Genomic DNA, 26,050 nt, shown 5'->3' with positions numbered 1-26,050 from the left:
GGTCCATGAAAAGGTTTTTGAGGAAAAAAAACTTTACGTTTTCTTTTAGAAATATAATATTTTCATGCAATATATACATATATACAGTAATTATCTCCTTTTAGATTAACAAATCCAGCCATGTGCACCTCCATAGTACATTTCTCTTGATGCGTGTTATGTGTGATATTTTGTGTAGCTACCTTTTTACTTGTTAATTTAATCGTCAACCGAATTTAAACCATTGGTTTTATATTGTGTATTTTGAAATTGTGCAATACATATATCTTTAATACATTTACCTTGAATTTTTTTCCACACGTAGTAGTGTGAAAAATAGGCCTAATATGATTTTTTTTTTGAGGACATACGTGAGGGGGTCCTCGGTGATGATGATGATGAAAACAATGTTTTCTGATGCCGCTTGATCTGGTTGTTTTACACTGCTTTTAAATGTGGGTCATATTTGACCGCGGTTAAATATGTTAATATTGTTTATGTGACGTTGCTATGTGTTTGCAGTTTCTTCTCAACCGAAGGGTGGCAGTAGTTACTGTTTTTAATTCCGCAAAGGCAGAGGAAAAGGAAAAAAACTCATGCTCAGTCGTATTATTGTTATTTGTATGTATTTCTTTTTATGTTAACGTATGTGTATATATGCGCGCGTGTATATTGTTACTACTACTACTACTACTACTAGTTATTTATTCATGACTAGAATCTTTATTCCGAATTGATGTTTATTTCGTCTTCCACCGACAGGTGACAGCAATGCTCAAAACGGTGGGTTTCCCATCCGCCATTAAAACAGACGAATAAGTAATGTTATCGTCGTAGTCAGTTTCGTTTTGAAAGAACGGAGGGAAGAGAAGGAAGAAAAGGGGGAAAGCACAATAAATCAACGTTTAAAAAAGTCAAAATACAGCTTCTATCCGAGCAGGGTAGGCCAATTTTAGGTTGTAGAAATGTAAATGGTCGTCGATCGCTTGATCTTTACATGCTTCAAAAAAGTGTAAAAAGCAGAAATCAGCACCTGTAATGTAACCTCGATATTTTCGTAATTTAACCAAATAAATGTCTTAATATTTACCCTTTTATATAGCTATATTAAACACTGCTGGTTAGCTTAGATTGTGGTGCGTCTAGGCAGCTTTATGTGATGAAAAGAACAGGATGATGTTTTGCATGTATACAGTATGGGGCGTGCAGTGAATCTCCTCGCAACGCATCTTGGGTTATGGCGTAAAAGAAAAGATTCAGACTGAAACATTATGCACATTTCTGAGGTACAGTTTTAGGAGTAGGATAATTGAGCCATGAAAATGCACTGATGTTACATTAAATATGTATGCAAGCTCGCGCAATTTAGATAGATACATAATGAAGTGATATTGGAGATTTTGTCTCATGTTTTAGTTATTTTTTATGTTTATTGTGTATTGACATTATTTCTCTTTTTAGTTATTGTTTGGGTTTATTGCATATTGGCAATTTATTTAAATACTTTTATTGTTATCACTTTATTATCTATCTATCTATCTATCTATTTATCTATCTGTCTATCTATCATTGAATGTATCTCCAACCATCCATCCACCCATCTTTCCAACCATCAACCCATCCATCTATCTATTATCAACTTATACCTTTCTATCTATCTTATCAAGTTTTCTAAATTGGGCCCGACCGATATGGATTTTTTTTGTCACGGATACTGATTTTAGGGGGCAAGAAATTGAGATAACCGATATTATCTGCTGATATTTTTTAGAAATTTTTTGATTTTTGCAGAAATAAATGTCTTATTGAACAAAAGAACATGAATGTGTATGAATAAAATTGATTGTATAATATCAAAATAAGTATTTTCAATAATAACTTACTTGAAATAATATAATTTTAAACTGTTTATTTAATGGATGTACAGAGGCCATATCTATACCGATATGAGGTTTCCTGTCAGAGTAATAAGTCCCCAAATACCTGTTTTTACTCGCCGTAGGCGTTCCAACGCAGATCCCTTGTTGGTGACACAAGAAGTCTTCCTACACGTCACTTCGTTGGAGCTTGTTACGCTACTGACAGAGTAGGACACTGCTTCCATACTCATAAGGTTCCAACGCAGCTGAGGGCTCGACAGTGGGAAAATGTAGATTTCCTCACTGTAGAGTGGGGGCAGTGTTCGGCGTTCACCCACAGTAGTCCGTTGAAGACTGGAAAATCAGTTTTATCCAATCTCCGGATCCTTAGGAGTATTACTCCAGAGTATTACTCCATCATAAACGGTCACCACCTCCACTTGACTGGTGACTTGGCAAAACCATGAAATTCTCGTCCCAGTCAGGTTGTTAGTAGTCCGGTCTAATGAGACAATATTCCTGAATCATAAGGAGGGCGCCTTCTGTCAGGAATGTGTTGTGGGGTTGAAAGGGATCCATCTGAATGGTGAGGTGCCTGGATCACTTCCCGGTGAGTTTTGTAACCACGAGTTTGAAGTCAGTCCAAACATTGAATTATTTGTTTTGGGCCCAGGTCATAACTACTTGGTTTTCTCCATAGTTCCATCCTCTACATGTTTTTCCCATTTTCTGCCGGGTCACCAGGCTTCTCAGTACAGGGATACAACAGCAGGAAATTAGCCCCACTGCCAGCAGGCAGATTCCCACTGCTGCTAATATCTTTAACAAGGCGGCCACCCATCATGTAAAGTTCAGTTCTACCCAGGTGAAACAGTCTTAATCGGATGTTCCTCATTCTCTGCTTCTTCTGTGGCCTGAACATAGTGGTTTAAGTGATTCCACCTTGGCGATCCCTGCACTTTTAACAGTTTAAGAATCTCTTCATGTTGTTGTATGGGTGAACCATCAGCCCTCTTGAACCCCCGAGCTTTCTGTGTGGCGCCAAAAAGGTGATTTGTAGGAAGCGGAACCTTATCTGCTGGGTTCTTAATCCTGCAGATGGATATTGTGACGTTGGGGTATTGTATTTAACGGTTGTAGTCATTTTTCCTTTAGCCAGTACGAACAAACGTGCCTTTTTCTATTAGGTTCACGAGTTTATGATGGGTAAGTATCTCAATGGGATAGCCCATGGTCAATGTGGATGCCTTTTCGTATATTAGGTGCGCTGCCGCTAATATCCTGTAACAGTCACTGAAACCTGTCTCCATCGGGGAGAGTGCCATGGAGTAGTAGGCTATTGGCTGTGCGTGGTGTCTTGTTCCTGTCTTTTGAGTTAACACTCCACATGCTTGTTCTTGTCTATGGGAGACAAACAGTTGGAAATGCTTAGGGTAGTCTGATAACGCCAGAGCTGGTGCTTGTTGCAGGGCAGTCTTTACTGTTTTGAATGCTATGTGTCCTTCTTAACTCCATTCTCAAGTACCCTGTAGGTTTCCTGCGCCTTGTGCTTAGATCCTTGCCCTCACTGGGGCTACCATAGTGGAGTAATTCTCCATCCAGTCTGAACTATACCCTTTCACCCCCAAAAAGGTCATCATGTCCCTTTCTGTGCCTGGTTTTGGGGCTTTGAAGATTCCTTCCAACTGAGGGGGAGATACTTGTTTATGTCCCTTTTCTATAAGTCATCCTAGATATTCTACCTTATCCCGGCATTATTATCATTTCGTCAACAAATCTTTATGCCCTTGTTGTGCCAAAAGAGTCAACAGAGTTTTTGAGTCTTTGTGGCATGTGTCCAGGTCAGATCTACACAAGATGATATCATCTACATACTGTAGATGATATCATCATCTACAGACTTGTGATTTTATCAGGCAAATCCTCTAAATCTTCCTTCAGTGCTTTGTTAAAAATGTGGGAACTATGCTTAAAGTCCTGTGGCACCCTTTTGTATGTATAGAACTGGTTGTGAATGTGAATAGATGACTACTTGAAGGGCTAAGGGGCATGCTAAAGAATGCTGAACAAAGATCAATTACTGTAAACCATTTGGCATCCAGGCGAACATCTAAAAGCAGTGTGTGTGGGTTCGGTACTTCTGATTGATAATCTTCTACCACTTTATTTACTGCTCTTAGGTCATGCACTAATCGGTACTTGTCTGCATTGAGGATTGGAAGTATAAGGGTGTTGTTGGGTGTAGGGGTGGGGTTCAAGTCTAAGCACTCCAGCTCTCAAAAGTACCTCTATTGTTTTAGCAATTCCTTCCTCGGCTTGTGGTTTAAGGGGGTACTGCATTTTCCATGGTGGTCTACAGCCTGGTTTAACTTGATTTCAACAGGTTCTGCGAATTTAATTTATTCTACATCCGTGTCATGTTGTGACCATAGGTTAGCAGGCACAGAAGCCATTATTTCGTCTTCCAAATTCAAGGTTTGGTTTGAACATTCAGAAACTTGTGGAAGCCTTACCACTTGGGGCTGTACTGAGCCTGATGCAGAAATCATTCTCTTGATATAATTCCCATCCACGCTGTGCCATATTTGTTTATTCTGAGTTGGTTTTATGTAGTCTGAGAGGCTCCTTTTATAATTGGGCCCAAATGTTTTGGTTCGTATCCTGGGTTTACTTAAATAGTAATGTGTGGACTACTATTCTTGATGTGGAAATCCTTCATCAAATAAGGAGTTTTCTACGACCATGGCTGCTCCTTGTTAACCCATTATAATGGAGCTGGTCACTAGCTGTACCTCCTTGGGTTGGTTTGCTTACCACAGTTCTGGTTAGTCCTCGCGTCATTCTTGAAATACCATAGAGTGTAGTGAAGAGGATCGCTGGGTGGTACTGCTTGAGGGAGATTTGCTTGTATAAACCTGTCCCATTTGTATATTTCTTCAGCAAATTGTTGATGTGTGTTCCCCAACCAATACACAATGCCCCCTTTGTCTTTTCCCATAGGATGCTGCTTATCTACATAAGACCTTGCAGGGTACATAGAATGGTACAGCCCAATTTACATAAAGCATCTCTTACGAGGACGATCAAAGGTGTTTGGTCGGATATCAGTACAGGTAAGGTCATAGTCTTATCTTTATTTCTTGAAAGAAACTGGTCTGGAGGTGTCGTGTCCAATATTTCCAATCTGGAATGATGCGATGAAACTGGAACTTTGAGCTTAGGAGAGTTTATTGGACAGTTTGAGAATCTACCATAAAACCTCGTTTACCTGTCACCCAGTGACTTCGCGATTTTCTTTGTACGTCGACATAGTGAGTTCTAAGCTGCGTGTCTCCTCTAGCAGACAGTTCACCAAGAAGTCTGTCAAACATTTTCTGCTATTTCCTTTTTTTACTATGCTGCTATTATCCATCCCCCAAGTATCTAGTTTCAGACTCACAGCTGTGTGTGTGTGCCAGATTAACCGTTTCAGTGCCTGTTTGGAACTGGCTTCGTAGTTATACGCAGTGTCTTTATACATGTTTCTTTTTGGCTCTGACTCGAGGCCTGATCAATGAAGCTGTATTTCATGATTACTCACAATATGAATGATAGTAATGTTTATAAATACATTCATTTAATACATACTGTTATATACACACATAGTTTTGCTGTCGAGGATTAGTTCAATCTGTAATGTTATATATATATATATATACAGTGGGGCAAAAAAGTATTTAGTCAGCCACCAATTGTGCAAGTTCTCCCACTTAAAAAGATGAGAGAGGCCTGTTATTTTCATCAGAGGTATACCTCAACTATGAGAGACAAAATGAGAAAAGAAATCCAGAAAATCACATTGTCTGATTTTTAAAGAATTTATTTGCAAATTATAGTGGAAAATAAGTATTTGGTCAATAACAAAAGTTCATCTCAATACTTTGTTATATACCCTTTGTTTGCAATGACAGAGGTCAAACCTTTTCTGTAAGTCTTCACAAGGTTTTCACACACTGTTGCTGGTATTTTGGCCCATTCCTCCATGCAGATCTCCTCTAGAGCAGTGATGTTTTGGGGCTGTCGCTGGGCAACACGGACTTTCAACTCCCTCCAAAGATTTTCTATGGGGTTGAGATCTGGATACTGGCTTGGCCACTCCAGGACCTTGAAATGCTTCTTACGAAGCCACTCCTTTGTTGCCCGGGCGGTGTGTTTGGGATCATTGTCATGCTGAAAGACCCAGCCATGTTTCATCTTCAATGCCCTTGCTGATGGAAGGAGGTTTTCACTCAAAATCTCACGATACATGGCCCCATTCATTCTTTCCTTTACACGGATCAGTTGTCCTGGTCCCTTTGCAGAAAAACATCCCCAAAGCATGACGTTTCTACCCCCATGCTTCACAGTAGGTATGGTGTTCTTTGGATGCAACTCAGCTTTCTTTCTCCTCCAAACACGACAAGTTGAGTTTTTACCAAAAAGTTTTATTTTGGTTTCATCTGACCATATGACATTCTCCCAATCCTCTTATGGATCATCCAAATGCTCTCTAGCAAACTTCAGACGGGCCTGGACATGTACTGGCTTAAGCAGGGGGACACGTCTGGCACTGCAGGATTTGAGTCCCTGGCGGCGTAGTGTGTTACTGATGGTAGCCTTTGTTACTTGTTACTACGTGCGGTTCTGGGATGTTTGCTCACCTTTCTTGTGATCATTTTGACCCCACGGGGTGAGATCTTGCGTGGAGCCCCACATCGAGGGAGATTATCAGTGGTCTTGTATGTCTTTCATTTTCTAATAATGGCTCCCACAGTTGATTTCTTCACAACAAGCTGCTTACCTATTGCAGATTCAGTCTTCCTAGCCTGGTGCAGGTCTACAGTTTTGTTTCGGGTGTCCTTTGACAGCTCTTTGGTCTTGGCCATAGTGGAATTTGGAGTGTGACTGTTTGAGGTTGTGGACAGGTGTCTTTTATACTGATAACGAGTTTAAACAGGTGCCATTAATACAGGTAACGAGTGGAGGACAGAGGAGCCTTTTAAAGAAAAAGTTACAGGTCTGTGAAAGCCAGAAATCTTGCTTGTTTGTAGGTGACCAAATACTTATTTTACCGAGGAATTTACCAATTAATTCATTAAAAATCCTACAATGGGATTTCCTGGATTCTTTCCCCCCATTCTGTCTCTCATAGTCGAAGTGTACCTATGATTGAAATTACAGGCCTCTCTCATCTTTTTAAGTGGGAGAACTTGCACAATTGGTGGCTAACTAAATACTTTTTTGCCCCACTGTATATAAATATATATATATATATATATATTTACTCACATTCCCTCCTTGGACACCGTCAGGTGTCCACAAGAAAATATATAAAATACAATAAAACATCCTGCTTAGCATAATGTGCACAGTGCATGGCTCCAGGAGTGATTGGCAACGGAAAAGCCCATTTGTCTCAGCGGGAAAACCTACCAACATCCGTATTATTGTACGTGCGGACGGCATTCACTCACCACCTCAACCATTTACAATAAAAGAGCAAACAAGCACAGTGTAATTTCTTAGGAGCAGTGTCTCCCTGGGTGTGCTACTGGATCTCGCAGCTTTTTAGCTCTGACTTCGCCATTGTGTCTTTCTGACTTGAACCCTGGTCAACTAGATGCAGTCATCGTGGATGAAGACATCGGGGTCCTGGCACTGGGGAAGGGGGTCCATACCTACAGCAACATAGGTGTTGCCACCTTCCTCCTGTCTCAATGCCATGTCCGCTTGTATTTCTGGTTTTCCCAACGCAGTCATGATGCATTTGTCCAAGAGAGTACGAATGCATGGTATACAACAACATCCACATACAATTAACAGAGCGGCAATGATAGCAACGCTGATTAAGCATAATAAAATGAGGCCTTTCCATTTGGAAAACATGGAATCGAACCAACCAGTGATGTGATCTTCTATTCCTGCATTTTCTTTTATTTCTACGCTCAGTGAGCGAAAACCCTCTAGGGCTTTTGTAAGTGATCCGTCAGGGGCAGTATTATTTGGTATAAACGTACAACAAGAAGTTCCAAACATGTGGCAAACGCCACTTTTTTCCGTAAGTAGCATGTCTAGGGCCAATCTTTTTTGCCAGGCCATAAGAATTAAGGCCGACAATTTACCATGTATACCATCTATCACGTTTCTGGTGTAATTGACGAATCGTTGTTGATTATAATAGATGTAATTGATCCAGTCTACGTTTTTGTTTATCGTGATGAAGGGGAATAGGGAGGATAGACCGGCCAAAATCTGATTTTTTGCTTTGAATTTGTTTGGGACGCCACGTGGGACTCCTATCGCATCTATGGTTACTGACTGGTCGAATGATCCACCGGGAATGTCTCTTTTGCCGTGGTGGGAATCACACAGGGCGGCTAGGTGAAAGAGTGTTTGGGAGTCAGGGGGTGTACATACACAGGATTGATTAGTTTTACCAGGGCGCATGTTCCTTCCCAATTAAAGGGAAGAGTGGGCCACAATACTTTTGTTCCACACCACCACCACAAATCAGCGAGCGATGTGTTTTGGCAATGGGACAAGTGGGCTGCAGTGGTGTGTTCTACAGTGGTACACCAGGTTGGGTCTATGTGTCCTACATTCTGGGTTGCGCTATGTAGTTCTCCCGAGGTGTGAAGGCACGTGAAATTGTTGTGGGTCATTAGGAACACAGGAGGAGTAGTTTCTATCGTCGGAGGCTACCGGTAGTGATAAGGTTTGCAAGATTCATTTACCGGGGGATTAGATGTTGTGAACAGGAAGAGGAGACAGTGGAAGTGGAGGGAGGAGGTGCTATTTGTGGCGGGGGCCGGGGTCGATGTAGGGCAGGCAGTCGCGCATAACATGCCGTCTCGTCCCGGGAGGGTCGATGCTACCGTGTATTGGGCCCATTGGAGCCACAGATTAGTTTCACCTACGCCTGTTTCTATGTTAAAACGCTTGGGCATGGACTGTTCAGTTATGTACTTTACGGTGGGGCCCATCATTGAGTCTGTGTTTCCGGAAATGGAGATGTGTTATGTCGGTGGCATTTTTAGTAACATTGATATAAATCCAGCCCAGCGGGTTGGACCCAGTTGCGTAGGCTAGAACGGGATACAAAGAGGTGTCAGCAACCGATGCTTCATGGAGCACGAACATGAAGGAGTTACATTGGCCGGGGGAACAGGTGGCTGGGGTGGTTTGCTTAGCTATGGTTAGTCGTGCAGCTAACAAGGTGGCGTTGGGGCCAAAGATACCTGAGTCAAAACAATTCCACCTACTGGTTCCTGTGTTTATAAGCACATTACCCCATGCCCCACAATCAATATGGGTACCTCTAACATTGTCCAGCCACCAGTCACTCGCTAGTCTGGGGAAGGAGGAACACACATATTTCTCATTCCACTGGTACTGCTCCTGCCCTGTGGAATCACACTTTATTATGGAGCATAAATCAACCTTGAATGCCAGGATTTGTCCTTCATAGACCTAAATGACGGGAACTGTTTCTGTCGTTCTGCCCCACTCTGCGACCTTTGTCATATACTGTTCATACGATAATTGGAGTCCCATTACGAGGGCAAACAAGAAAAACAATTTCCACATGGCTAATTACAGAATGTTTGTGTCTTTCAGCTGGATCATCGTTTCTGTGAGAGTTCTTGCGGGTTGGGTGGCAGGGGCGCAGTGGGAGCGGTGGTGCCAGAGAGCACCAGTTTTACCTTTGACCTTTACTGCATGTGAGGTGGTCAACACTACCTCCCAGGGTCCAGTCCACCGTGGCTCGGGCCACTTCCGCTTGTGGACCTTGATGTGGACGCAGTCTCTGGGGCTGACCACTATGCATATTTCTCTGAAGGGGTAGGGGGGCACTGGGAATGTTCCCAAAGTTCTTTGGTAGACTGTCTTCTTATTTAGCCCGTGACAGACTACGCATTCTGCAATATGGTTTGCCACCATTTCCTCCAGGTAGGGTTGCCACCAGTCATGTTTGAGCCTGTTGGTGGTTCTTGAGGAGTGAGGCTGGTGCTCCTGGTACCATTTCGCTTCTTTCTGCACCTCTTTCAGGTGTTCCTCTGACAGATTGACGGTGTTGTCCTCGTTAGTACAATCATCAATGCTGTGCTTTCTTTTAGGTACCCTCCTGCTTCTTTTGCTGCTGTGTCTGCTGCGTTATTGCCAGTGGTGACGTTAGAATTTCCTTTGGAGTGTCCTTTGCATTTGATGATCTGGATTTTTCGGGGGAGATGTATGGCTTCCAGGAGGGGGAGTACGAGGTCTCTGTGTTTTACCGGGGCTCCTGCTGACGTTTGGAGTCCTCTCTTCATCCATATGGCTACATCCACGTGGGCTGCAGCGTGTGCGTATGCTGAGTTGGTAAATATGTTAGCGTTTTTGTTTTTTGCAATCTTTAATGCTTCCACTAGGGCGTGGAGTTCTGCTTTTTGTGCTGATGCTGGTTGTTTTATGACCCCACTTCTAGGGTGACGTGGTGTCCATGAATTTGTTGAATGACTGCGTATGATGCTCTATTTCCCTCTTCTCCTTTGAAACAACAACCATCTATAAACAGGACAATTTCTGCATCGGGGACAGGTGTTCCATACAGGTCTGGGCGACATTTTGCTTCCAGTTTCATTAGTTGTACGCAGTCATGGGTGCCATCTGCATACTGTAGTCTGTGGGCCATGTTGATTCTGCTTTGATAATTCCTTGCTTTCCCGTGATGTCCAAATGGAACGAGGAAGAGTAGTCTGGGGCGCACAGGTGTTCAGGAAGGCCGGGAGGTTCGGGAGGTTGTTTGAATCCCAAACACCATGAGTTGTTTGAATCTTACGAAAGCTTCCTCCGCCCTTGAGATCCAGTTGAGTGATGCCTTGAGGTTCCGATGGCCAGCTTCCCCAATGAGTTTGCGTAGGGGAAAAGAGTGGTCCACATAATCAGCTATGTGGTGTCTGCTATAGCCAGTGAGTCCCAGGAATGCTAGCATTTGCTGCACAGTGGTGGGTTTAGGGTACTGGAGCATTGCCTATTGTCTTTTTGGGTTGATGTATCTCTTATTCCCGCTTTTTCCACGGAATACCACTTCTGGGTGGCAGACCTGTGCTTTTCCTTCTTGATTTTGTAGCTGCATTTTGCGATGTGCCGTAGCAGGGATTCGGTGGCCATGAGGCAATCTTCAACTGTGGTGGTGGCCAGGATGATGTTGTCGACATACTGGATGAGGACGGTATCTGGTGGGAGTGGGAGTTCCTTGAGATCGGCCTCAGGCAGGTGTTGAATATGGTTGGCGTGCATGTGAATCCTTGTGGCATTCATGTGTAGGTGTAAGAGCATATTTCAAATGTGAATGCAAACATGTCTTGACTTTCTTTGGCCAGGGGGAGGCAGAAGAATGCGTTGGCCAGGTCGATGGTGGTGAAAACTTGATGACTCGGGGAGACTGCGTGCAAACTGGGTTGGGCACTCTTTAAGTAATAGGCTGATTACTGTTTGATACATCGCAGATCGTGGACCAGGCACCATGAGTGTCCTCCGGCCTTGGGTACTGGTAGAATTGTTGTGTTCCACGGTGAATCCGCTGGTCGTAGAACTCCTGCTTGTCAGAGGCCTTCAATGGTGCAGGCTATTCCAGCGGCTGCCTCGGGCTTGACCTTGTACTGACCTTGCCAAATGGGCACAGTGTTGGGTTTCACTTTGATATGTATATTGTGGTGTGGTGTGCGGCCAACGTCATAGGGGCAAGTGGTCCAGAGGGTTGGTGATAGTTGAGCTAACATTTCTGCTGCCAGGGGGTGGTCTTCGACGCTTCCTTGATACCTTGTGGCGTTTGCATGTTCTCCCCGTGCTCACATGGGGTTTCCTCCACCTCACGTCAGTAAGCACCCCCACCAAAAACATGCACTCATCATTGTCTGACCAGCAATGGACATTTATCACCTGGTCCCCGGGCGCGTCCACGTATGCTGCCCACTGCTCCTGGCTGTTCCCCCAGAGGAAGGACAAGCCAGGATGGGTCAAAAGCAGAGAATCCATTTCACCGGCCATCATCAAAGCATGTGCATGTGTGTGTGTGCAAGCATGTGTTGTAGTGTGGTGTGTTGCGTGATGAATAAAGACTGTTTCTTTCTTCTTTCTTTCTTCTTCTATTCTCCAGAGCGATTTGTCTGGTGTGTGTTGCAACAGGGGGTTCGTTGTGGGGACCCAGGTGAGTTGGGCGAGGGCACTTTTGACCATGGGGCCCAACTATTTGGCTGCATGGTTGGCTTCTACGGCTAGGGTCACATGTGGGACTTCGGTGTCGTGATGTAGATACCAGTATTGTTGGTCTGGTGTAAGGTGGACCGCTGCTGCAGCTCCTTCGTGGCCCAGATAGATGTCTGTTGTCTGGAGTTGTTCTTGTCGTCCCTCCTTTTCCGCTTCCCAGCCTTCCTCATAGATGTCATCACGGTGGCGTGTGAAACAGAGAGTGCAGTGTAGGGGATCAGCGGGGGGTCCATAGCGTCCTTGCGCCATGATCCACTTCTTCCAGAGTTGGTAGGTTTCAAAAATGCCACCAGCCGGTGACTTTGTAGGCAGAAACCTAGTCCAGTAGACGAGTGGTGGGTCGGGGGTGGTTTCAGGAGTTCCGCCTAGGAGGAGTATACGTTCAAGGGGTATTAGCTCTACTTTTGGCTCAAGAGAAATTACCTTCCAGACCTTGGGGGTTACAAACTACAGATGCTCCTGTTCGTCAGAGTAGGTCCCTTCCCATGAGGTTGATGGGGCAGTCTGGTGAGTAGAGGTATTGGTGTCTGACTTTGTGAGGGCCTATCTTGGTAGGGAGGGATGCGGTGAAGGGTTGGACTTGTGTCATCCCAGAGAATCCAACAGTCCGTAGTTTCTGAGTGGATAGTGGGGATGTGTTACCGGCCAGGTCCTTCAAGCAAGACACGGCTGCGCCAGTATCTACCATGAGCTTGACAGTAATTCCTTGGATCGTACATGGCACTACTGGTTCAGCATTTCATTTTGTCTCTACCACCACTTTGATGTCCCCTGGGCGCCTCTTTGCTCTGTGCCATTCCTCCATTCCATAAACTGGCCCTTGGGGGGCGGGGCGTCCATGCGGTGTCCTCCTCTTCCTCTCGAGGAAGCGCCTCTTCCTCTCTGAGGGGGGCGGTAGGATCCTTTGTATGAACCATTGTCGTTGGTTCTGGGGGCATTTCCTTGCCCAGTGGTCACTCTGGCCGCAGGTGAAGCATCTTGTATTTTGTGCGGGTCCTCCCCATCTTCTAGAGGATCGGAATCGTCCTCTCCCTCTTGGTTGCTGCCATTGGGGTGGCCGTTGGGGGTAGGAGGGTGCGGGGGCTCCTTGATACTGCTGCTGGGGATATTCATATGAAGTCCAGGACAGGCCATTAGGGTACGTGCTGGGCTGGTGGGTAGGCAGGGGTTGCAGTCGGGGACTGTGGTCCTGTCCATTCTGGTGGCGCAGTTTGGGGCAAGGCTTGTGCTTCAGGGGTGGTGACTACTGCTTGCACAGTTGCTTTCTTCTTTTTGTCCGTATTGACTTCGTTTTTTTAGTTTTTTCACATGCATTTTGAGTAGTCTGGTTTGTATGGAATCTTTCTCCAGGAATTCGTCTTCTTGCTTTTTGATGTGTCTTTCCAGGTAATGGATGAGATGGCTCTCCCACTGTCTCTCGGTCATGTCTCTCGGCTTCAGCCTGACATCTCCTGGGAGGCCATTTTGGACCATCTGCATGTACATGGAGGTGTGGGTGTGGGCTGGCTGCAGGTCTTTTATTTTTCTTTGGGTTGTCGTTTGGCTCTAGAGTCGACAGGGGGCGCTATGTGATGAACATGGGTTGTGTTGGCGTCCTCTGGTGGTGGGCCACGTCGTCCAGTCAGTGTGACAGCTGCGCAGCTAACCATAGTGGCATGTTTCTCTTTCCCTTTCCTGATGCCTTTTTGTGGTTTGTAGAACTGGCAGGTGGATTCATCATCCTCTGTATCGGAGGAGAGAAACTCTTCGTTGTCCGGATCGGTAGGGAGCGATATGTGATCATCATCCTTGTTTTCACTGTCAGATGAGTTTGGGGAAGGCTGTACTTGCATTACCAATACGGTTGCTTGTGTTGCTGGCGAGGGTGGGGTGGCTATCTTCTGGTCGCTCAGCACTCTTCCTTCATCGGCCAGCAGGGGGAGGTAGAGGGACGGGGTGGTGTGTGGTTGGAATGGGGCGTGACCTTGGGGGTTGGGTCCGGGGAGGGGCGGTAACTTGTCTTGTTGTGGGGGGCAGGGTTCTTCTCCGGTTTCTACCATTGCCATGATTGAGACATCTCTGACTCTATTGTTACTTTCGACATTCATTTCACTGCATATATGTATGGAAGTATGTATATGTATGTGACAAATAAAAAATCTTGAATCTTGAATCTTGAATCATTTCCGCTTGTTTCCATGCCATCAGTATGCGCTGAACCTGCACCCATCGTGCACACTGCTTGTCGAACTTGCGCTTTCCTGCCCCAATCAATCCAGGGTTGATTTTTGCATCTACTTCCGCTTCAGCCAGCAGTCTTTTTTCTTCCTCTACCACCTTGCCGCGGTTTTCTGCTGTTGGGGTAGTGTTTTTCGGCCACCACCCTGCTTTAATCCATTTTCGTTCATATTTATCGAATTTCCCAGATTCTCGAGCATGGAACTTTGGCTCTGTTCTGGCCTTGAGCACAGCTGCAGGTTCATTACGAAGCTCAATGGTGCTTGGTAATGAGGGGGGGATGGGGTGTGGGGGATGGGGTGTTTGCCATTAGTCCTTATAATGGCAGGAGAACAGAAAACAGGGGAAAAAAACAAACTCAGATGTTCGGGTCTCAATCCATTTCTGGTGCAGCTGCACCAATAGTGGTTGTATATATAGGTTATCACATGCAAACCTTCTTTCTTTATTTTAATTTTATTTATTTTATTTTTATTTTTATTATTTTTTCTCAACCCCCCCCCTTTTGTCTAAAGCTAATTGAGGAGATTTTCATACACACACACACAAACTCTCTCACTCACGTACAGACTCTCACACCCACACAGACTCTCACATACACACACACACACACACACACACACACACACACACACACACACACACACACACACACACACACACACACACACACACACAGCAATAACATTTTATGCTTGGTCACTTGAACCAGGCCTTTCACCCTAAAATGCTTGGTTGCTTGAACCGGGCCTTTCATCCTTAAATGCTTGGTTTCTTGAACCGGGCCTTTCACCCTTAAATGCTTGGTTTCTTGAACCGGGCCTTTCACCCTTAAATGCTTGGTTTCTTGAACCGGGCCTTTCACCCTTAAATGCTTGGTTCTCTAGAACCGGGCCTTTCACCCTTAAATTAAACAGAATGGGTTTTCTAAACAAACGGCCTAAACGGGACTTGAAACTAGTTAGAGAGCTAGCACACAGCCGCTTCGAGGGGGCGGGGGGGGGGGGTGGCTGGCCCGTTCTTTTAACTTCCTTTACTTGTTCTCATCAAACATTCCAATTTCTTCTCTCCACAATATTTAACAATTATTATTCATGCATCATTCAACAATACATCCCACAAAACCACAAAGTTGTTCGTCCGCCTTAAACAGTAATCTAATCTATGCAGACTTCATGAAATGGCTCTGCTCACCTTTTAGCGGGTACCCATGGAAGTATTGCAACCATTTAGGCTTTCGGAACTCCTCTGCAGTCTTGTAATGAGATCACGTCGGGGTTACCATTTTGTCGTGTCCAATATTTCCAATCTGGAATGATGCGATGAAACTGGAACTTTGAGATAAGGAGAGTTTTTTGGACAGTTTGAGAATCTACCATAAAACCTTGTTTACCTGTCACCCAGCGATTTCCTTTATACGTCGACGTAGTGAATTCTAAGCTGCGTGTCTCCTTTAGCAGACAGTTCACCAAGAAGTCCGTTGAACTTTTCCCGCCATATCCTTTTGTTACAAACGACACGCCCTGTTTTGCGAGGCAGTCCCTCCTTTCAGTTATTTCCCATCCCCCAAGTATCTAGTTTCAGACTCCCCGCTGTGTGTGTGCCAGATTATCCATTTCAATGCCTGTTTTGAACTGGGTTCGTAGTTAGAGGCAGTGTCTTTATACATTGTTCTTTTTGGCTCCGACTCGCGCCCTGATCAATGAAGCTGTATTTCATGATTACTCACAATGAATGAATGAATGAAAGATAGTAATGTATATAAATCCATTCATGTAATATATACTGTAATATACACACATATAGTTTTGCTGTTGAGGATTAGTTTAATCTGTAATGTTATATAGAGTATACAGTGGTACCTTGATTTACGAGTGCACTAAGATAGAAGTTTTCTGAGTTACGAGCCGTTGTTCCGTCGATTTTTTGTATTGATTTGTGAGCAAAAATGTGAGTTACGAGGAGCGAGCTTCAGGTACGCCGCCGCTAATTGGCATGGCAAGCGAATCCGGCCAGCATCCCGCGTCTCACTCGTTCTCTTCACGTGGTTACCTGACCGTGGAAGCATCTCTTTTGTGTTTTGTGCTCACTTTTTGTGCAGTTTTTTCGCCCCAAAAAAAAAATTCTAACCATGGGTCCTAAGAAAGTCAGAGCTGAGAAGAAGAAGAGGATGATGTAGATTAAATTAAAGTATGAAATCATAGCGAAAGTGAAGTGAAAAAAAAAATGTCGCAATTAAATTCAGTAATAAAGTGTAGCAAAAAACGAAAGCGACCGAAAAAGCGCAAAACAAAACAAAGTCCTCCAACCAACTCCGCCTATCTCCTCCACCCTCCACCTCCGGCAGCATCTTCCGTTAGTCCGAGTCGTCTGACCTCCAAGGTGGGGTTCTGATTTTGTTCACGTTTCCAGGACAAAAACCTGTAAGTTCAATAACCAGCCTTAATATTACCTATTAACTTCCAGACCCAAACAGGCCTGAGGTTAACCTTTGAACCTTTCTAGTGGCACGCAGACAATACATAACCACTAGTCTTATCTCTCTTTGGCGGGCTACAGACCTTCACTCTCTGTTTACAGTGGTATCCACAGCAAAATGTCTTATGTCCTAAATCCATTTGCTATCTGTACAGACCTGTAAAAGCATTTAATAGCAGCTGTTTTTCCCCTTCTTACCTTGGCTATTTTGGTAAAAAAAAAATAATGTTTTTTTCCTTTATCTTTTTCTGTTGTTTTAATATTTTATTTTAGTAGTACCTCTTCTCCATTGCTTTTGTTCTTTGTCTGGAGTGCCAAATTGATTCTGGTCTTACCCGTATCATCAGGGGAAAAAACAGCAGATTCCTTGCCAAAATGGAAATGAAATAATCAAAACACTTGCCTTGGCCAATTTTTTCCAATCTGCGGGAAGGATCGCCGCCCCAACTACACTGGTGCCTGGAGAAATGTCCTCCTTTTTGCTCTTTTTCCAATCTTGTTCCTGACGCCAAATATGTGGTGGAAAAAAATCACCTCGGAGAAGAGGTCCTTTAATTTAAGATCATTTATTATAAAAATATCTGAGTTTGTCTCTGCAGAGGACAAGACTGGCTAAATACACAGATGCATACCCTTTTATAGTATCTACTTGCAGAGTGTGTTCTTAGCAGAATATTCCAACAATTTTTCTGATTAAATACTACTGTCTACCAGACTGACTTATTTCATAGGAGTGGCATTGATCGAGAAGGCTATGCTCAAACCACTATTTCAATAGCCCAAACAATGTGTTGTGCTAAGCACATTCTGTAACCTTTCAGCTACATTTTCAAAGGACTTGGGGGTGAGTAAGGAATGTCCGCAGTCTCCGCTAGCTTACTCTTGACACTGACAATCCTTTAATGGTTATTTACAGTTTTAATGGTTATTTATTTGCCCTATTTCTGATATGGTTCAGTCAAAATCGAATCCTTTGCAATCAATGCATAGAACAAACAACCCATTTGCAAATCGGATTCCGTATCATGAGTGGCATTATTATCATTATTCCTACATAGTGAAATGCCCACAAATGGTTTGTTGTTTATTTTTGTTGGTTTCTGAAACGTATTTATTGATGAAGTCTGTGTGCTTGTGCATTCACTGTACACGTTTCAGATTCTTAACCACCCTTATGGCGACCAAACATCGGCTGATCACGGACTCGTTCAAGGTGATGAAGGAAGCACGGCGAGGTGGCAAGCGAGAGAAGCAAGATCCAACTCCACCTGCCCCTCCACCTCACCAAGGTGATCAGCACGCCCATTGTTTATTCATTTAAAACACTATGGGGCAGTTTCACAGATAGCAGCAGCAGTAAACTAATCCTACTTCAATGAATCCAGAATTTTAAAAATTACTTAATCTAAGATTAATTAGTTCTAGAACAGGAATTCCTAGACTAAGGTCATGAAGGACTAGCCAGCTCCTTCTGTCTGGTCTCGGTGCTGGTCTTAGTCAAGTTCAACCTTGTCAATTCACCATTTATTTGACTTTGGTTGAATTTGAGCTGATGGTAAGATTTATAATGCGGCATCTAGTAAGTGTACCCCGTAAGTGTATCTAGTGTACGTCAGATGTTCAAAAGACCGTTTCAGATCTAAATGTAGATTAAAAAAATAAGTGTGAGGAGGACTATCTAACCCAGGGGTCGAGAACATTTTTGGCTGGGAGAGCCATAAAAGCCTAATATTTCTAAATGTATTTCCTTGTGAGCCATATAATATTTAATAAAATTGAATGCAACTTAATGCGTGCATTTTTTAAGTAAGGCATCCATTTTTAATGTATAGCACATCTCTGAGTACTTAAAAAAGCGCTATATATAATACATTTCTCTTTATTCTTCTTAATAATTTTTTTGTTATACTGTAGCTAACCAATAATAAATGAAATACTTTTTACCATTAATGTGACTTGTGGTGCTGCATGGTTTTGCTGATGGCCTTGTAGTCTGCTTCATACGTAGTGAGATTAAGCTTCATGCAGGTGTTGAGACTTCCATCAGTTAAACGTGAGCGTAGGTTGTTCTTAATGTTTCTCAGATGCGAGAAAGACTGCTCACTTGCGTATGTAGAGCCACCAAACATGGTCAATACGCCAGTACTCACGCTGCATTGTGTGGTATGTGACGGGAAGCTCGTTCCAAGTTTTAAGAATCAGCTGGTCTTCAGGTTCAAGTTCAAGTTTTAAGTTCAAGATTATTTGTCACATACATATTGTATTTTTTTCCATTTCTGTCCACTTGTGTTCAGCTGATTGGTCCGACTGGAGGCAGGGAGTTTTCTTAATGTTTGTCTGCCTTACAGAGGGGATCGGCGCACGGGTAAGCACTCGTAAGCAGCCTAGCAGTGGAAGGCCATTCCTCCTGCACCCAAGAGGATCATTATTATCCACAATTAATATAATAATCCTCAGTGATATATATAATTGTGGCCTGCGTGCCGCATATTGAAATGAACAATAAAACTCTTGCAATGTGGGCACACCACGGCCAGAAAGACTCCATCTCCCTCCCTAAACCCTTAGCTGTGGGCAGAGACTCCCACAAGTGGCGCCTGAGCAGAGACTCGGGAGGGGTAGGGCACCGAGTAAAAGGCCATAGCAGAACCACCAAACTGAGGAGGATTGTGATCACACTGTGGCCACACCGACACCGGCACTGCTGCTGTCTCATCCTTCCATCATTCGATGCCATTCATCCTTCCACCCATCCATCCATCCATCCTTCCATCCATCCATCCATCCGTCCATCCACCCATCCATGCATCTATCCACCTGACAGGAATTGTGTACACAACTGCAAAGTCCTGAGATGCCTGCGCAAAGTCGTAAAACTGATAACAATACCTTCTATATTATTTAAACACAAGTATCTCCCAATGTTTCAAACCCAAACAAAAAAAACTGGATTAAATAAATGCTAACAGGCAGGACATGTTTGCTTCCATGAAATCGAGAGCTCGAGTAGGAATGAGGGCTTCTCACAGGATCACAATCAAAACAGACCAGAATTTTTTTTCCATGAAAACTTATTTTGTTAATTTGGTAAAACAGGGCACTTTTTTTCTCAACTGAATGCATTTTGCTTCTGTACTAACCTAGTACCTAAACAGATATTTTTTTTAAATCTCATGCCACAATTTACCTGAACTCTACCATTTATAAGCGTAAACCTAAAGTTAACAACCTCCAACCCAGATTTTTCAAAACTTGGGGTCGCCTCATATGCAAATGAGTTGCAAAAAAATTTTGGTAAAAAGAGTTTGACCCGAAGGCACCTGTTCTACTTTCACTTTCTATGTTTGAATAACAGAGAAAGGTGCGACACCAGCGTTTATATTAAGCATCTCCTGACACGCTCCTTTTCAGTAACGTCACCTGGAAATCTCCCCATTTCTACAGATATTTAACAGATTTTGTCCTTCATGTCCGTAACTCACAAGCAGAGTGGCTGCTTGCTTACACAGAATGAATGCAGTGGTGATTTATGCTGAGAGCTGTTGTTACGCACATGTCATTTTAATGACATGCTTGTTTGTCTCAGTGCAAAGGAAAAGGAGAATGATAGCGGCTTGTTTATGACGAATATGCCATTCAATACATTTTGATGAAGATTATTTTGTATTTCTGTTCTCAATAATCAAACCATAGTCTGGCTATACAGTGGGGCAAAAAAGTATTTAGTCAGCCACCAATTGTGCAAGTTCTCCCACTTAAAAAAATGAGAGAGGCCTGTAATTTTCATCATAGGTAAACTTCGACTATGAAAGACAGAATGGGGGGAAAGAATCCAGGAAATCACATTGTAGGATTTTTAATGAATTAATTGGTAAATTCCTCGGTAAAATAAGTATTTGGTCACCTACAAACAAGCAAGATTTCTGGCTTTCACAGACCTGTTACTTTTTCTTTAAGAGGCTCCTCTGTCCTCCACTCGTTACCTGTATTAATGGCACCTGTTTGAACTCGTTATCAGTATAAAAGACACCTGTACACAACCTCAAACAGTCACACTCCAAACTCCACTATGGCCAAGACCAAAGAGCTGTCAAAGGACACCAGAAACAAAATTGTAGACCTGCACCAGGCTGGGAAGACTGAATCTGCAATAGGTAAGCAGCTTGTTGTGAAGAAATCAACTGTGGGAGCAATTATTAGAAAATGGAAGACATACAAGACCACTGATAATTTCCCTCGATCTGGGGCTCCACGCAAGATCGCACCCCGTGGGGTCGAAATGATCACAAGAACAGTGAGCAAACATCCCAGAACCACAGGGGGGGACCTAGTGAATGACCTGCAGAGAGCTGGGACCAAAGTAACAAAGGCTACCATCAGTAACACACTACGCCACCAGGGACTCAAATCCTGCAGTGCCAGACGTGTCCCCCTGCTTAAGCCAGTACATGTCCAGGCCCGTCTGAAATTTGCTAGAGAGCATTTGGGTGATCCAGAAGAGGATTGGGAGAATGTCATATGGTCAGATGAAACCAAAATAGAACTTTTTGGTAAAAACTCAACTTGTCATGTTTGGAGGAAAAGAAAGCTGAGTTGCATCCAAAGAACACCATACCTACTGTGAAGCATGGGGGTGGAAACATCATGCTTTGGGGTTGTTTTTCTGCAAAGGGACCAGGACGACTGATCTGTGTTAAGAAAAGAATGATTGGGGCCATGTATCGTGAGATTTTGAGTGAAAACCTCCTTCCATCAGCAAGGGCATTGAAGATGAAACGTGGCTGGGTCTTTCAGCATGACAATGATCCCAAACACACCGCCCGGGCAACGAAGGAGTGGCTTCGTAAGAAGCATTTCAAGGTCCTGGAGTGGCCTAGCCAGTCTCCAGATCTCAACCCCATAGAAAATCTTTGGAGGGAGTTGAAAGTCCGTGTTGCCCAGCGACAGCCCCAAAACATCACTGCTCTAGAGGAGATCTGCATGGAGGAATGGGCCAAAATACCAGCTACAGTGTGTGAAAACCTTGTGAAGACTTACAGAAAACGTTTGACCTCTGTAATTGCAAACAAAGGGTATATAACAAAGTATTGAGATGAACTTTTGTTATTGACCAAATACTTATTTTCCACCATAATTTGCAAATAAATTCTTTAAAAATCAGACAATGTGATTTTCTGGATTTTCTTTCTCATTTTGTCTCTCATAGTTGAGGTATACCTCTGGTGAAAATAACAGGCCTCTCTCATCTTTTTAAGTGGGAGAATTTGCACAATTGGTGGCTGACTAAATACTTTTTTGCCCCACTGTAGCTCTCTGGCTTAAATAGAAAAATATTTATTTCAGGTCAAATTTGAGTAACTAGGTAAAAAAAATTGATAAATTGCACCAATATCATGGGATTAATCATGATTAATGCAGTGCAACTCACAATTGCAAACATCTCATTATTTATGGCGAGTTCAAATGAACATTTGTGCCAATATATTGTGCTTGGATTGACTATTTGATTGTGGCTTGTGGAGATTGTAGACTAAAATGTTCAGTCATATGTAATTAAATATTAGTGATTTTTTTAAATCTTGAGCCTGAATCCTGAGTCCTGAGCAAAGAAAAGGTTGGGAACCCCTGCTCTACTCTAATACCTAAACGGAACCTCTTTTCACCATTTGCCTCAAGTCAGCAAATATTGGCGGTCAACATACTACATACAACAAAAGTCCCACGAGAGATTCAGATTAATTTTATGTATCGCCTATTGGTGGCAGTTTAAATTGAGGTTTCCTTTCCATTTTTTCTTCAATCAGAGGCCGAGAACAACTCTGACACAAGCAGCGACAAGGAGCAAGTGGCATTAAGGCAGTTTGATCTGGACTGGCGATTTGGGCCTTGCACAGGTAACACGATCAATGAAACAATTCACTATTCCATCTACAGTATCTATCTATCTATCTATCTATCGATCTATCGATCTATCGATCTATCGCCATCCATCTATCTATATCAGTTGATCCTTCCATCCCTCCCTAACTCCAGGTATCAGTAGACTCGAGAGGTGGAAGAGGGCACAGCTTCACGGGCTAGACCCACCCAAGGAGATTAGAGAGCTGCTCATGCATACAAACACACATCCCCAGTACAACCAGAGGTACTGTACCAACACACACACACACACACACACACAAACACACACACACACACACACACACACACACACACACACACACATACACACACACACACACATACACTGATCAGCCGCAACATTAAAACCACTGACAGGTGAAGTAAATAACATTGCTGATCTTGTTACAATGGCACCTGTCAAGGTATATATAAGATATATTTGGCAGCAAGTGAACAGTCAGTTATTGAAGTTGATGTGTTGGAAGCAGGAAAAATGGGCAAGCTTAAGGACCTGAGCAACTTTGACGAGGGCCAAATTCTGATGGCTAGACGACTGGGTCAGAGCATCTCCAAAACAGCAGATCTTGTCGGGTGTTCCCAGTACCTACCAAAAGTGGTCCAAGGAAGGACAATCAGTAAACCAGTGACAGGGTCATAGGCGCCTATGGGTTCATTGATGCACGTGGGGCGTGAAGTCTAGCCCTTCTGGTCTGATCCCACAGAAGAGCTACTGTAGCACAAATTGCTGAAAAAGTTCAGGCTGGCTATGATAGAAAGGTGTCAGAACACACAGTGCAATGCAGCTTACTAAGTATAGGCCTGCGTAGCCGCAGACCGGTCAGGGTGCTGACGCCTGTCCGCCACCGAAAGTGCCTACAATGGACACGTGAGCATCAGAACTGGACGATGGAGCAATGGAAGAAGGTGGCCTGGTCTGATGAATCACATTTTTTCTCTCTATCATGTGGCTGGCCAAGGTTAGGGTCCAATCCGATCGAGCATTGGTGGGATGTGCTGGAACAATAAGCCCGATCCATGGAGGCCCCACCTTGCAACCTACAGGACTTAAAGGATGCTGCTAACGTCTTGGTGCCAGATACCACAGGACACCTTCAGAGGTCTTGTGGAGTCCATACCTGGACTGGTCAGAGCTCTTTTGGCAGCACGAGGTGGAACGACACAATATTAGTTGTGGTTTTAATGTTGTGGCTGATTGGTGTATAAATATATTTCTCTGTTAACCTAAGCAAACATGCACACACATTTATGTATAGAGATAAATATTAACACAGTATATTGAAGTGTAATTATTCTGTCTTGTTGACTTTCAGCTTATGGAGCGACTACCCCTTGTGAGGTTGAGGATGTGAAGATGGTGGGCACACAAGAGAAAAAGAAAGCGCTGCAGATGACAAAATAATTCCCATCGTTCTCTTGTATTTAATCACATGTTCTCTTGCATTTGTACTCCACTCTTAAGATTTTATTAAAATGTCCCCTTTTTTTAAACAACACTACACCACACTACTCTCTGTGTTTTGTCTTATCTGTTTGCCTCGGTATGATTGGCTCACAAACATTTTTATTACATTACATTACATTTAGCAGACGCTTTTATCCAAAGCGACTTACAATTATTCAAACACCGACGGACGCAGCCATCAGGAGCAATGAGGAGTTAAGTGTCTTGCTCAAGGACACTACAGCATGCTAGCAGTAGGAGCCTGGGATCGAACCAGCAACCTTTGGATTACTAGACGACCAGCTCTACCTCCTGAGCTACCATTTTCAAACCTTTTGTAGACATTTTATACAAAACTAAAAGTTTTGAATTGGATGGAAATCATTTGGAAACATAAGCTAAAAGGCAGGGTCCAACCAATATGGAGGTTTTGCACATCTGACTGTATGAACAAAGGCGGAGACATCCCATGCATGTACAGTATATCAAAAAATGATTCTGTAGCACACAACGGAGGGTATCAGTCATCAATGAAGGGAGTATTTCTCACCTCCACGATGACTTATCCTGTAGATCGATTTGTCCCAGCAATGCACCATTGATCCCAGAAGCTTCTCGTGAAAGTGAGTGTCTGTATATGGACGTATATAGAGGTAAGCAGGGCTGGACTGGGACAAGAAATTGGCCCTGGTATTTTTTGAATAAAATCAATGGGCTGCTGTCCCTGCTTTATGGGCAGGCTGTTGGACTTTTTATTTTCTATTTCTATTTTCTATTCTAAATGCTCAGTATGCAAGATTACCAGTCCACCCCTGGCGGTAAGGAACACAGGTAGCTGCTAGCAGGCTGAAGTTCCTTTGAGCAAGATACTTAACGCCAATTGCCCCCTGATGGCTACGTCCATCAGTGTGTGAATAATTGTATGTCCCTTTGGACAAAAGCACCTGCTAAATGACGATGTAATAGTAAAAGTAATGACTAATACAGTCAAATGTTCTACAAAACTTCCATATTGCTTTAAACATACACAGTTGTTATGGTAAAAGATTTGAAAAAGGGGGGAAAGGCTTATTGTACGTCTTTTTTGTGGCTATTGTTTACATATTAAAGTGAAATCCATCTGTGTTGGGTGGATTACATGACAAGTACCACGATTACATAAAAAAACTTCAAATCAACCTCATTCAGTGCATTCTTGACATGAAAGGCGGATCAATAATGTAGATGGCACATACTGTGGACAAGCACATTCACAACACAAATACATTAAATGACTGTTTCAATGTGATTTAATGTGTGATTTTCGTACATTACTATTTTCATCATATTTTCCTCATAAACTTGCAATTTGGTTACCGACATACCCTTTATTAAATGTTGAAAATATAGAGGAGTAGCCCAGGAATAGTCAGCTATAAGTACCAGGGAAAACCAGCAATGCAGAAATAGTGATACGCCCACTGCATACCTGCGACAAGTCAACAGAAACCTGAAGAAATAGTCGTAATTCTGGAAAGATGACCAATTATGTAGAAGAATGTAACCTTTAAAATCGTATGCATTCAGAAAGAGACGAGAGACAGATGGGCGTCAGAAGGAGAAGACGGCCGCTGTCCACATTGTCGCTTGTAAAAAAGAAAAAAGTACTATCCCGCCTCCATTTCCTCAGTAGCGTCTCGATTGGTTCAAAGCGCCGCCAATCCCGCCAGATGTGGACTGTGATTGGCTCTCAACTCAATCGGACGCGTGATAGTAGACGCACAACGCAACGAATGGCTAAGATTCGCCAGGGAGGCGGGACTGCCTGGAGAACAGACCCCCCTCTGGAGGGCGGGACTAAAGACAATTCCCGACCTCCCATTGGCCCTCTCACCGCGTCAATGGA

General features: G+C 43.5%; 1 protein-coding gene across 5 annotated transcripts; it reads left to right on the top strand.

Annotated features, from left to right (window-relative positions):
* Window positions 1-801: 801 nt before the first annotated feature.
* Window positions 802-24,215, top strand: pold4 (DNA polymerase delta 4, accessory subunit). Of its 5 annotated transcripts, XM_079999075.1 has the most exons (7): window positions 851-920; window positions 1,175-1,265; window positions 4,839-4,951; window positions 17,958-18,088; window positions 22,604-22,693; window positions 22,833-22,944; window positions 24,035-24,215. In XM_079999075.1, exons 4-7 carry the CDS (start codon window positions 17,974-17,976, stop codon window positions 24,057-24,059), a joined length of 342 nt encoding a protein of 113 aa, XP_079855201.1. In that variant the 5' UTR covers window positions 851-920; window positions 1,175-1,265; window positions 4,839-4,951; window positions 17,958-17,973; the 3' UTR covers window positions 24,060-24,215. The 5 variants fall into 5 exon arrangements, with proteins under 5 accessions (XP_079855199.1, XP_079855202.1, XP_079855201.1 ...); XM_079999076.1 differs by lacking the exon at window positions 4,839-4,951 and having other exon boundaries at window positions 822-920; window positions 1,152-1,265; XM_079999074.1 differs by lacking the exon at window positions 4,839-4,951.
* Window positions 24,216-26,050: the final 1,835 nt, after the last annotated feature.

This window comes from Zeus faber (genome assembly GCF_960531495.2).
Source record: "Zeus faber genome assembly, chromosome: 4".
Taxonomy (NCBI): Eukaryota; Metazoa; Chordata; class Actinopteri; order Zeiformes; family Zeidae; genus Zeus; species Zeus faber.
The sequence above is the reverse complement of the archived record's forward strand: the minus strand, read 5'-3'. Positions and strand labels throughout refer to the sequence as shown.